Raw genomic sequence first — 12,095 nt, 5'->3', positions numbered from 1 at the left:
GCGTCTGGATGAATTTACTCGACAAAATCAATTGCAACATGACGAAAATTTCCCGGGTCCACTCCCTTTGCTGCAGAAGAAAACAACTCAAGGCCCACAATGAAATCAAGTGCACTGACAGTGCACACAATCACTGGAAAACATCAAAGTAAGATGAAGACTGTTGACTTAACTCACATTTTCATATGCTTAGAAGTTATTAAAAGTCCAAAATTATTATTGCAAAAGGAGTTCTGTAATAACTACTGCTTTATGATAGATGCTAAAGACTAACTTGTGTTTTATTTTGCCGTCCATGAGAAATACAGTAAAAAGGGAAATTTTATCTTTCTCAAGTGGTAGGACTTAGCTTTTAGGAGAGGCTTCAGAATGCTACATTTCCCTATTTAGCTGTGTCTTTAAAATCAGCCTTGTCTACCAACACCTCCAGCTGACCTTTCAAGTTATTTCTGGATGTTGATTTATTGATTTATGCTGCTTAACCATGTTCTCCTGTATGAGCACCTACGATCTGCTGGGGTCTCCTTGTTGTTTAATGTGCAGTGAGCTGCAATGGGAAAACCAGGACATTGCTGCTGCTTACTTGTTAGGTGGTTGTTTTTGGTTGTTTTTGGTTTTTTGTTGTTGGTTTTTTGTTTGTTTTTTTTTTTTTTTTTCCCTTTTAATCCTGGTGGAAATGATTTGGCATATCGCCATTGTCTGTTACCCTGTGAGCATGACCCTGCATAGCACCTGTGCTTCCAGCCACAGCCAGTCGCTGCACAATCCCATCTGCTCCCAGTGCCACTGTATCTGCCCCTGCAGGCACTACCTAGTTTTTATTTTTTGCTGGTTTTTGAATCATTACTGAGCTGCCAACTTACAAATCATGGCTTGCAGGTTGCCTATTTACCAGAAATACTTCACAATATATAGTTGATCCTGCCAATCTGGAATCTACATTGGTATCAAAAGTTTGTGGTCCTATATTCTCTTTCCTACTTTTTTCATCAAAAATATCACATTTCAAGAGAGATGTTCTTTCAAACTTAGATTGCTTAATTTTTAGATGAATCTCCTTGTTTCTAGAAATGAATTGCTACTGAATCCCTCCTGAATTGTTAAAAAAGGGCAAGTGTTAACCTCTGTTTGTGCTACATAATGCTGGTGATAGAGATTGAAATTTTGCAGTGGCTTTCTTGATTTAGCTAACAGAATTAACAAATTAAAATCAGTAAATTCCTTTGTGCAGCAGTGTTTGAAAGATTCTGTGGGAGAATATGCACTATGTGATTTTCTAGTATTCTGCTTGGAGACATAACAGATTCAGCAAATTGAAAAATCATCTGTGAATTCTGTTAAGATCTTTTTTTAGTTTTATGTACATTTCTGCCAGGGCAGTGGGTGGGGAAAAGCAGCACTGCCTGTGCGCACATGTTGCACACTTGTGAGAGCAACACAACAAATCTGCTCCCAGGAATGCAAGGAGAAATCTGCCGCTAATTGGACGTGGGAACTGAATTTTGGTTACTGTTTTAAATACTAGCCACTGATAATGCAAGTCAAACATTGCATCTTACACACTGCTGTGTCTGGGACTTGGGCATGGTGAGACACATCTACCAAACAGAACAATCTCTGGATTCTGACCCAACATGCCACTTCTCCCTGTTTGTACTGTAGTGGGACCCATGAGCTGTACACATACCAGCTGCTAATGCATGTTACTTAAAAAAGGGCTCATTTCACATGACTGAAGGTCTCCTTTCCTCAGTAAATCTGTAAAAACAATGCTCTAAGGATTTGCTGCTAGATCCTGGACTTCAGATGCAGTACTTAAACTGAAACACATAATGATGTATTCAAAACACAGCAGTAGCATAAATTTGACTGTTTGTTGCTACTTGATATAGACTACAGATCCTCTCCAAGTCAGCTGCTTATGCTACCCTCAAGCAAGTTGTCAACATTCAACTAGTTAAGGGCCTTTGTCCCCAGATGAGAATTTGCTTTCTGACCTAGTGTTTGATTAAAATAGCACTGCCAAGCTGCTGGTGGGATGCATCTAAGGGACTGACTAAATTCACACTTCAGGCACTTTACTCCTCCTACATTCATAAGAAATGTTACTGATGGAATTATTTTATGGGTCACTGGAAAGAGTAGCTTCTTTTGCTGCTGTGACTGATTTATACCGTCAAGCCAAAGTCATAGCCTTGCCTTGCCTGCCTGTACCACACTAATAACCAGAAGATGATGCTGCGTATTTCAAAGAAGCAGTAGGCAACCCTGTGCTTCAGAAGAGGGAGGTAATATTTTCCATCATTCCAGATTATTCTTTCTTTCCTTAATTCATTCTCATTGCTCCTGCATTGACAGGGTAGTAACCCCAAAGGGACATGTAACCAGGCCCAGCCTCTGCTCCAGCACGAGAGAACAATTGGCAGTATTTTGCCTTGAAGTGAGTGAAGTGTACTACTCAGATACCCCTTTTCTTTGCCAAATGTATAAGGGAAAATTATCTCTGCCTTGAGCCCCTTCAAAAAGGGAAATAATAAAGCTGCTCAGCTAGAGCTACCTGTGTTTCTTGCCTTAGTCTAGTTTAATTTAGTCCAGTTCTTCCAGTCTGTCTTGTGAGTGCTCCAATTTGCCACTATTTGCATTTCCTTGACATTTAATTGAAGTCTGTTAAACATTATCTGACACTTCATTTTTCAGTTACGGCAACATCTTTAACAGTTTGGTTGAAGAAGAAAGGCATTTCGACAACTTGACAGCTGCATAAGGGATCAGAACAAAAAAAAAGTTTTGGGTTTGACCATCAGAAAACAGACTAGTGAGCACTTTATAATCATGTATAAGTGACTTGGAGGCGTGTTCCCCTTGTCAGTTTGTGGCAGTAGTGGTCAGCAGGTGATGAATTGTGCCATTTTGCTCTTTATGCTAGTTTTCCCCACACCAATCCACTCCATACTGCCCTGGGCAGAATCACCCATACGTCCCTCAGATGCACTTCTCACCTTTGGGCCAAAAGGCAGTACATGGAGCCAATTTGTAAAAATCTGGTGGTTTGGAATAACAGTTTCAGTTCCAGGAGATTTGGAACATAATTCTTTTTCCTGCTGGTGATCTGAGCAACACTTAGATGAGTAGTACAAGCATCTGATCTTGTAAAAGATCCAAAAATTCTGTTAGAAACATTTATAAAAATACAGAACGTAGAAAGGAATTTGACTGTACAATGTGTACAGATCTCAAGTTCTTCCCAGAGTGGCTTTTTACCATGCTACCATTTGAAAATGAAAGGAATGCATCCATATTTCTTCAGTCCAGGAAGATTCTGCTCCATCCCAAAATGCATCCAAGCGCAGGCTATGGGCCTCAGTTACTACATGGAAATGGGCAAGGAAAGACCCCAACTACCGTCAGACAGGCTTTGCAGTTTCAAAGCCCGATGCTAAAAAGCAAAGGTGCTTTTTGATGCATTGCGGTTTCCATTTGCTCTGAGCCAGAGTCCACTCTTGCAGCAGCCAACAGTTCACTTAACCAGCTTGCCTCGCTGCAAGAAGAAATTCCCTGTGGTCATGCTGAGGCTTCAATGTATTCACTTTTTGGTGCTGCTACCCTCAAGTACTCTGGGTTTTCTGCTGCAGGGACTTTCAAAAGACCATTAGGTTTGGTTTCCTTCGGTAAGAAGTCCTGCTGGTAGTCTGGATTGTCCAGATTTATTTGGTGGTTGCCCGCCTGGATCCAGTAGGGAGAGCTCTCAAAGACTGGCTTGTCCAGGGGAGATTGGTTGGTGTTGAGATACTCGGGGTTGTCCACAGCTGTGCTGTGTGAATTCTGGTAGCTGGAGTCTGTGGGGACCTTTGAGTTTGCTGTGAGAGAGAAGTTGTTGTAGATTGGATTCTGGACTGCTGAGGCAGATGCTTTCTTGGGCATCAATTGGTTTACATACTCTAGAATAAAAATAAAAATGAGAAGGAATGAAAAGGAAGATATAAAATTAATGTAGCAATTTGTGTCACTTGACATTTAGTTTCAAGCCAGCTGCCAATTGCTGTTCGCACATGGCACGTCTCTGAATTTCCCACAGTGGAAAAGAGCCAAAGGCAGGGACTGCCACTCTGGGGCACTAAACATGCTGCCCTGAGGTTAACCTTCAAGAATTTTGTTTGCCAACCAGCAGAAAGATGGCTTGGACCATGAGACAGTGAGATAGCTACTGCTGATTTTAGTGGTGTGTGGGTAGCTGTGTCCCAGATAGTGTTCTGAAATGGCACTTTGGAAGGTTAGCTGCCAGAAGCTGTTTCCCTGGAAAAAATGTTTGGAGATGAGGAAAACGCCTAGAAAATACAGGACTGGCAGTAACAGTGACTCCACATTTGACGTCAATGCTATTCCTCACAGGGCCTTTCACCCTTTTTAGCTATGGTATATTCTTGGAACGGTTGGTTGGGACTTTTTAAGGACACAAAGCATCATCACTGCATTATCCAGCCTCATCTTCCTCAGTGCTCACTGGCTCTCTCTCTGACCGCCTACACTGTAAGTCCATGTGAAACCATGAATTGCCTTCTGTGGATTAACTTCTGAAAGCAATGAAACAGCTATAAAGCTCTTTATGTTGTTGAAATGGTAAAAAAAAATGAACCCAAAGTTTTAGATGCTACTTTCTCAAGTAGAAACCTTTAAACATATAACCACACATGCAAACTCCCCGCCTATATGACACAGATGGCTAACATAAGGAATGTGGCTCATGAGGGAACTGAAATGTGAAATGGTCAGAAGCAGACAAAGGCTAAGAAAATAATATGTGCACACTTTTCCACTCCCACTTACTGAGCCAAAAGGGTAGAAAGCATTTGAATTGCTTCATTTCTACAGAAAAGGAAGGAAAATGACTGTATTTGCAAGGAAATAGCTTGTGATTGAGTAGCCATGGGATGGAAAAACAGGAGAGGTATTCACCTGGGGCTGGTAGGAAGCTATCATCTATGCTGTCCTCCAAGAAAGCACCTGTTGGGTCTGAGCTATATCTCTGGACAAAGCTGTCTTCTCGCACAGGGTGCCCCTGCTATGATGAAAGTAGAGAAAAACAGTATTAAAGGAACTGATTGGTAGAAGCTGATCCACATAGGGGGAGTTACTCCCTTATTAAAGGTCATTCTACTTACCCCATTCCTGTCAATGCAGGTTGTAGCAGAGTTGTTGCTGGTTGCACTCTTAAAAGACAGAGAAAGAAAATACAGACATTATGAGAAGCAGTTCACTCTTAAAATTTCATGTCATATTTCCACAGTGGAAACTTTTCATACCAATGAACTCAAGAGAGGAGTGCGAGATGTTGAAGGGCTGTTGAAAAAGCCCTGGTGTGGCACAAGGTACTCATCCGCATCCACTATATCTTCCATGTCCTCCTCCTCCATCAGGGTGCGATAAAACTTGGAGTCTGTAGGGCTGGGCAGGTGCATCCTATCATCTCCCTGTTAAAAAATCAGCATGAGACAAGACTTGCAGACTCCTTTCCAGCCCTTATTCTTCCCTTCTCTCTGAGACAAAGTAAATTAACAAGAGTAATTTAACAAAACCTTGATTCACAGATTCGCAGAATATTTTGAGTTGGAAGGGACAGACATGGCAAGTCCAATGCTTAAGTAAATGGCTCATAGAGAGATCTGTGCATTTCACCAAATTTCCCTAGAGTTTAGGGGAACTTAGGCCTGCAATCTCAGTCCATGCTGCTTTAAAATAACTGCATTTTAAAGAGGATCAAGCTCTGTTCTCCTCTCATGACTACAGTATGGATTGTTTCTGGTCCTAGACTGAGACCAGTACTAAGAAAATAGTGATCAGTCTTAACATTTTGTTCGTGGCTCTAGCTGAATGTGTTAAAACCTGGAAAACAACAATAAATCTGGCTTTCAGTTATGCATATCTTATGTTCTCATATGCATTACTCGTTACTTTGGGCCTGAGATGAAATGCCCATCTTCCCACCACTGTGGTTAGTACCTGTATAACAAGATAGCGTGGAGGGTCACGGGCCATTTTTGAGAATTCAGCTATCAGCTCACGAAACTTGGGACGGCTGTCTGCATCGATCATCCAGCCTGCAGGAAAAGCAATGCACAAACAAAATTGTTTTGGTGACCAAATACAGAGTTTAAAATAAAATATAACAGCAAAAAAGCAGTTTCATGCATTGAACAAAGAAAGGAGCCTAAGGGACCACCATAAAAAGTTAATTCACCAGCCACAGGTGTTAATTTCAGCATTTAAAATGCAGATCTTGGCAGTTTTTGGAAGATGGAAATAAAACCCCATGTTGGAAAAACTTCAGGCTGAGTCTGTCTCCTCTCCTGCTAGCCTTTCTCCACAGGGGCAGGCAGGTCCCATCTGAGGGATAAGTCCAATTAGTTTGCTTTGAAAAAGTCTCTTGAAGGAGAGGAAGCAAACTGACATGAGTGGGTGCCTGCAGAGACACCAGGATTTGACTGTCTGACAGTCACTGGAGTGCTTCATGAAGTCCTGGGAAGCCTACAGAAGAAGCCTCCCTGTGTACCAGATGTCTTCTAAAATTCAAAACATCCTCACTAGAGACATATTGAAAGATTACTGCAACTAAGCTGTATTTAATTAGCAAACTGACTTCAACAAAAGTAAGTCCTCTCAGATTAGTCTGGATCAATGCTAGAAGAGATTTCAAATATAGATACTGGAGGTTTTACATGTGATATTAGTTAGGAAACCCACATTTTCTGTAAACAACTAACAGATGAGCTGATCTAGAGACTCTTGTGTTTAAAATTAAAAATAATGAAGGTCGAGCTTAGTGTGTCGAGAGGAACTCAGAAGAAACAGCCTGTCTATATTAATGGAAAAATGAAGTAGTAATAGGCCTTCTGAAATCTGCATTAGACAAAGACATCTGCATTAAACAAAATCTCATAATTTCCAGTGACTTTTTACCATGCTAGAAATATGATTCCCCACTCATTCAAAAAGAAATGCTTCTTGCTATTAGACAAAATGGAGCGTTTGGGAGTTCGCTGTTCTTGCAGGAGTAGAATCTACTGTTTCTGACTTTACCTCAAAGTTGCCTATATTTAAACGTTAGTTTTTAAATTAAAAAAATAGTAATTATTTTGCAATGACTTTGAACATTTCAGCTTATACTTTCTGATCATAAAAGAGGTGACTGGGAATTCTGAATTCCTTCCGATAAAATGGCACAGCTTCAATAGGGTCTGCACTGTAGCCTGCAAACATGAGATGACCAGAGCAGCAAAAGATGTACAGCTGAGCCTGTGCCAGCAGGAAGGCTCAGACCCCAGATCCTCACACTCTTGCATTTAAATTCAGTGTAATGGCATGGAGAGGATGGGGACACTCCATTAGCTGTGTTTAAAAACAACAGGTACTGGATTAGGTGCCTGGCAAAACTCCTCCTTTCTACATCTGGATTGACCCTAAGGAAAACAGAATCTCTGAGGAGGAGTTTCTAGGACATTGCTTCGGGGTCTGGGCTCCTCCCCAGGCTAGGTGCGCACTTCTGGATGCAGTTCCTGTTGCCCTGCTGAGCACAGGATCAGGCTCACCTTGTGTGGTGCTTGTCCCACCACAGCAATATGTGGGTGCTCTAGGATTCCCCAAAAGTGCTGCACTATGGAGTGTTCATGGTAGTGTAGCTCCTGTTTCAGGAACAGGTACATGTTGCTCCAGTGAGAAGGTCTTAAATGCCACCTAGTGGGCTGCTTATCACATCCTCACAGCAGTGAGCAGGGATGTCGCAGTCATGGCCTAAAGATGCGCAGGAAGCCAGGTAGTAATCTGACATTTAGTAGATGATCTAGACAGAAAGGGGGTTTGAGCTTCAGAAGCCCTTTGACGTGCCCTAAACTGGCAAAAAATTGCTTCAGAAACCCTCTGGTTTTGAGCTAATATACTGCAACAGCTGCATGCCAAAAAGAGACCAGCCAAAAATGAGGAAGAAATTTGAAAAGGAACACTCAATCCTCCTGTGTATCTGACATTATGATGATACCTGCTCCCCCGACACTCCTTTAGCAATAATTCACCTGTGTGATTGCACTGGGAAGCACATGACTGAACCGAGGGGGAGCTTGGAGGAGAAGGCAGTGTTCATTTTATTTCCTAGACATACAAAACCAGAGTATCAAGCAAAGTAGTTGGTGTCCTGCTAATTGATACTTCCTGACCATACAAAATAATTGACAATATCAGTCAGTGGTGTGAATGGTGAAAAAATTAGTTGGTTGAGTGACTCATGAAACCATATCCTGTGCTCCTAGGTAAAGCTTAAGGTGTGGGAACACACTCTGGTGTCACCACTCTTTTCACACAACCCTATTTCTGTACCGTTACCAGGAACACAGCATAACATGCAACTGAGTTACATATTCAGCTTAGATGAGCAGCCACAACCCCAAGTGTGAACTCACATTTGACCATGATCATGTACACGTCGATGGTACAGATGGGGGGCTGCGGCAAACGCTCGCCCTTCTCCAGGACAGAGGAGATCTCACTGGCAGGGATCCCTTCATATGGCTTGGACCCAAATGTCATCAGCTCCCAAACTGTCACACCTGCAGGGTGGGAAGAGAAGATCATGAAAGAGACTGCCAGGAGCTGGACTGCTCGGCCTGGGTTTGGAGAGGTGGCAAGCAGAGAGGGGTCCCCTGGAAGCACTCTTTTGCCAGAACTCCAACCAGAGAAAGCATTTTCTGCCATGATTTTATAGAGAGATTAATATAACAGTTTGAAATCATCCTGCTTCCATTTAGGGTCTTGATTTTTTTTTTTTTTTTTAAGATCTCTGCTAATATATTAGTGTTGAACGTTCCACAAATTTCCTGGCCCCACAGAAAGGAAATGCAGATTACTGTTTCCCAACTCCAACACAGCAAGTGGTTTTAAAAATGGAAGTTGTCTTTTTGTTTGAAAACAATCTCTCTGGAGACAAGCAAAAGCAGTTTTTGAGAGACGTGTAAACCAGCTGCCTAAGCGTCATTTGCTGACATACCATGGACTCTTGTGATGTAGCTGTTGTGATTGTCTAGTAGCTTAGGACACAAAACACAATTTTGGATGCCAAGATACATAAATGGATTAAGAAGACCAGAGGCTGTACTGTTTTGAAAAGGACTTTGGATCTGACCATCTGCATTAAATGTTTTCCAGGAATATAAAAGCCCATGGGGGGAAATTTTGCAATAGCTTGCTTTGAAAAGTTTCCTTTCTGCTCCTTTCTTTCAAGCTGACTTTATGAACTATACCAAATACAAAATAAATTTTCTCAGGAGGTTATCACACTGCTTCCCTTCTAGCATTGTCCTCTCAATACCAGGACAGCATAAGCATTTTAGGCCTCAGCAGTTACACTGATTGACACCGACTGATAGTGTGGCCAGTGATTTTAAGTCCTCCTAGTTATGCAGCTCTATTGCTAGCTCCATTATATTTCACGTGAAGCTGCTGAAGAAAAACTTTAACAGAACTTCAGCAAATAGACCAGTGTCTCCTACCTGTAGCCCCTTTCAGGGGAGGGCTCATTACTCAAAGCATATTCTGTGAAGCATCTTACACCTCACTCATGTGAAGTTTCATCGGGATTTTACTTTGTTGAATAGGTGATTTGGGCACTGGGTTTATATATTTGATCTCTTGTTCTTCTCACAATACAAAGTAAAAAGGCCAATATATAGTCACCAGCAAATCCTGACATTTTCCATCCCATTTGCAATAATTGTAACTGCTTTTGAACTCACCATAACTCCAGACATCACTTTGATGAGTGTAAATCCGGTGTAAAATTGACTCCAATGCCATCCATTTAATAGGAACCTAGGAAAATTCACAAAGAATCCTTAAGAGGCTGACCCAAAATTCATCAGGGATATTTACCACCAGGTGGTGTGTCAATCAACAGTTTGGTTGCTGAAGGAAAAAACCAAAAATATCCAACACAACCATCTGAATGGTAGAACAGGAAAATTTTGAGTCCCCCTTTATTATGTTCATATATTATGAAGAACTTGGAAATGTGTGGAATAGTAGGTATATCAGCAATATCTCTTACTCAACAGTTTTACAATATTTTTAACAGTCAAATAACTACTTTTTAGCCTTCTATGAGAACAGGACACAAATCCAGTCTTAGGCTACATGACTGATCTACACTCATACGGTTTCTATTTATGGCCTCTGCAATATTTGCAAGCAGCTTCTCTTTAATTTCTTAGCAGGACACATTCCCTCCATCAGCACACAGTACAACACAAAGGCATGCTGAACCAAGTCTGACATGTCTTTCTCCTCCTTTGAATATACAACATTCCCTTTCTCTTTGTAAACTGCACAGTCTTATTGGTGTTGGCTACACTGATGAATTTTCCCAGACATTCTGAGTGGGAATTTCAAAAGCATTTGCTGCTTTACTACTTCTGCTCCCACTGCAGTCCCACTGGCCTGATGCTGCTTTGGCTGATTTCAGAGGACCTACACAGGCTTCAAAGGCAGCACACTGAGATGGCAGCTGAGAGCTTTGAAAAACACACTCTCTTTTTTCCCCCTCTGAGGCTTGTGTGCAAGCACAAACACTGGCAAATGTGCAGTAGTTCATCCTGCAGTGTTCTTTACCTTGCCTCCCTCAGCATGATATTCCTTCTCGTCTGCACCGAGCAGCTTTGCCAGCCCAAAGTCCGTGATTTTCACATGTTGAGGAGTCTTAACAAGGACGTTCCTGGCAGCAAGGTCACGGTGCACCAGGCGCCGTTCCTCCAGGTAGTTCATTCCCTGCAATGTAACACTCTGTTGGTAAGGCCTCTTGCACTCGGAGCTCTGACACACAAATCACCAAACCTCAGCTGCTCTGTGATAACTACAGACATCACCATGAACACCTGGTACGTTATGCCACCTGCACTCTCCATTTACATGTTTATTACAGGGCAAGGATGAGTGCTTGCACTGTTACTATTACCCTCCAGGAACCTTCTTGTGGGTTCCAACACTGGTGGAGTGATGAAGGAAAAAGAGGCAGTAGTGGGTAGAGTGGATAGCAGCAGGGGATGTGGTTCCTTTGGGACTTAGTTTAGGAAATACAAAATCAGGATGGAACTTACAAATAAAGGGACAAAGTCTTTTGTCTGCACTTGTGCAAACCCAGTGACTTCAGGAGCGCACAGTACAGAGTTTAACTATCCCCTGCCATTAAGTATACACACCAACCCTACAGAGAGTATTTAGACAATCATTCAAAGTTGCTCATACTGTGTTTTATTACAGGCAGTGTACTCTGCCTTCTCCCTGCTAACAGTGAGGCAGTCCACTGCAAAGGTAAAAAGGGTGGGGGGAATCATTTTAAGTCTGAACTCAGAGTTCATCCATTTTCCAGTCCTCTTTGAAAAAGGCAAGTTCTTCCAGTTCCACTGCCTCCCATGATTAGGCTGCATTTGCCTTAGCATACATGCTTTTTTGGTATGACTGCCTCTCAAGGAAGAATATAACTAATTGTGCTGGTTTGACTTCTAAAGCATAAATTTAACAGCTGTGTTTCTGACCACAGAGATTATTCCCCTTTCCCTCAACACCAGTCTCTTGGCACCTGGAATCAAAAAGTTCATGATTTACAAGCTTTCTGCAATATTTTTTCAAAACCCACTATTATTCCCAGTCCATACATTTCAGCTGGTGGTAGCTTATGCACTTGTATTTTTATGAAGAGAATTGATAAAAAATTACTTTTAACCTACAAAGTTAGCACCAAAATGATGATGTCGATGTGATGGCAGAGGACTGGAGAGAATAATTGCCTTCCATCCTCCACCCACTTCCTAAGCCCACTTCTAAGCTGGACCACCATCGAATCCTCCAAGTGCCTCAGCAGAACTTCACCCATGCACTGCTAATGTTGCCAAAACAAACCACCCAAACAAACTGGCATGGTGCCACTACGAGCGTGCACTGAATCACACAAATAGATCTTTAGCAAGCAGAGCTCTTGAGACAAAAACTTCTGAGCTGCTGACAGAAAACAGACTATCTTAAAAAAAAAAATTCCGTAATCTAGCCCCAGTAGAACAAAA

At 41.9% G+C, this 12,095-nt stretch overlaps 1 protein-coding gene across 1 annotated transcript in view; it reads right to left on the bottom strand.

Moving 5' to 3' along the window:
• Window positions 1-528: 528 nt before the first annotated feature.
• EGFR (epidermal growth factor receptor) overlaps window positions 529-12,095 on the bottom strand; it is a 153,220-nt gene continuing 141,653 nt past the window's right edge. The window contains exons 21-28 of the mRNA XM_066190628.1: window positions 10,648-10,803; window positions 9,777-9,852; window positions 8,448-8,594; window positions 5,998-6,095; window positions 5,301-5,468; window positions 5,160-5,207; window positions 4,954-5,059; window positions 529-3,938 (exon numbers count right to left, since the gene is read on the bottom strand). Coding sequence (XP_066046725.1) covers window positions 3,562-3,938; window positions 4,954-5,059; window positions 5,160-5,207; window positions 5,301-5,468; window positions 5,998-6,095; window positions 8,448-8,594; window positions 9,777-9,852; window positions 10,648-10,803 — 1,176 coding nt within the window. The 3' untranslated portion in view covers window positions 529-3,561. The remainder of the gene's footprint in view (window positions 3,939-4,953; window positions 5,060-5,159; window positions 5,208-5,300; window positions 5,469-5,997; window positions 6,096-8,447; window positions 8,595-9,776; window positions 9,853-10,647; window positions 10,804-12,095) is intronic.

Source organism: Chamaea fasciata, unplaced genomic scaffold (genome assembly GCF_029207755.1).
Source record: "Chamaea fasciata isolate MVZ Bird 193981 ecotype frontalis unplaced genomic scaffold, bChaFas1.0.hap1 SCAF_1, whole genome shotgun sequence".
NCBI lineage: Eukaryota > Metazoa > Chordata > Aves > Passeriformes > Sylviidae > Chamaea > Chamaea fasciata.
This window is presented reverse-complemented; position numbering and strand designations above follow the sequence as displayed.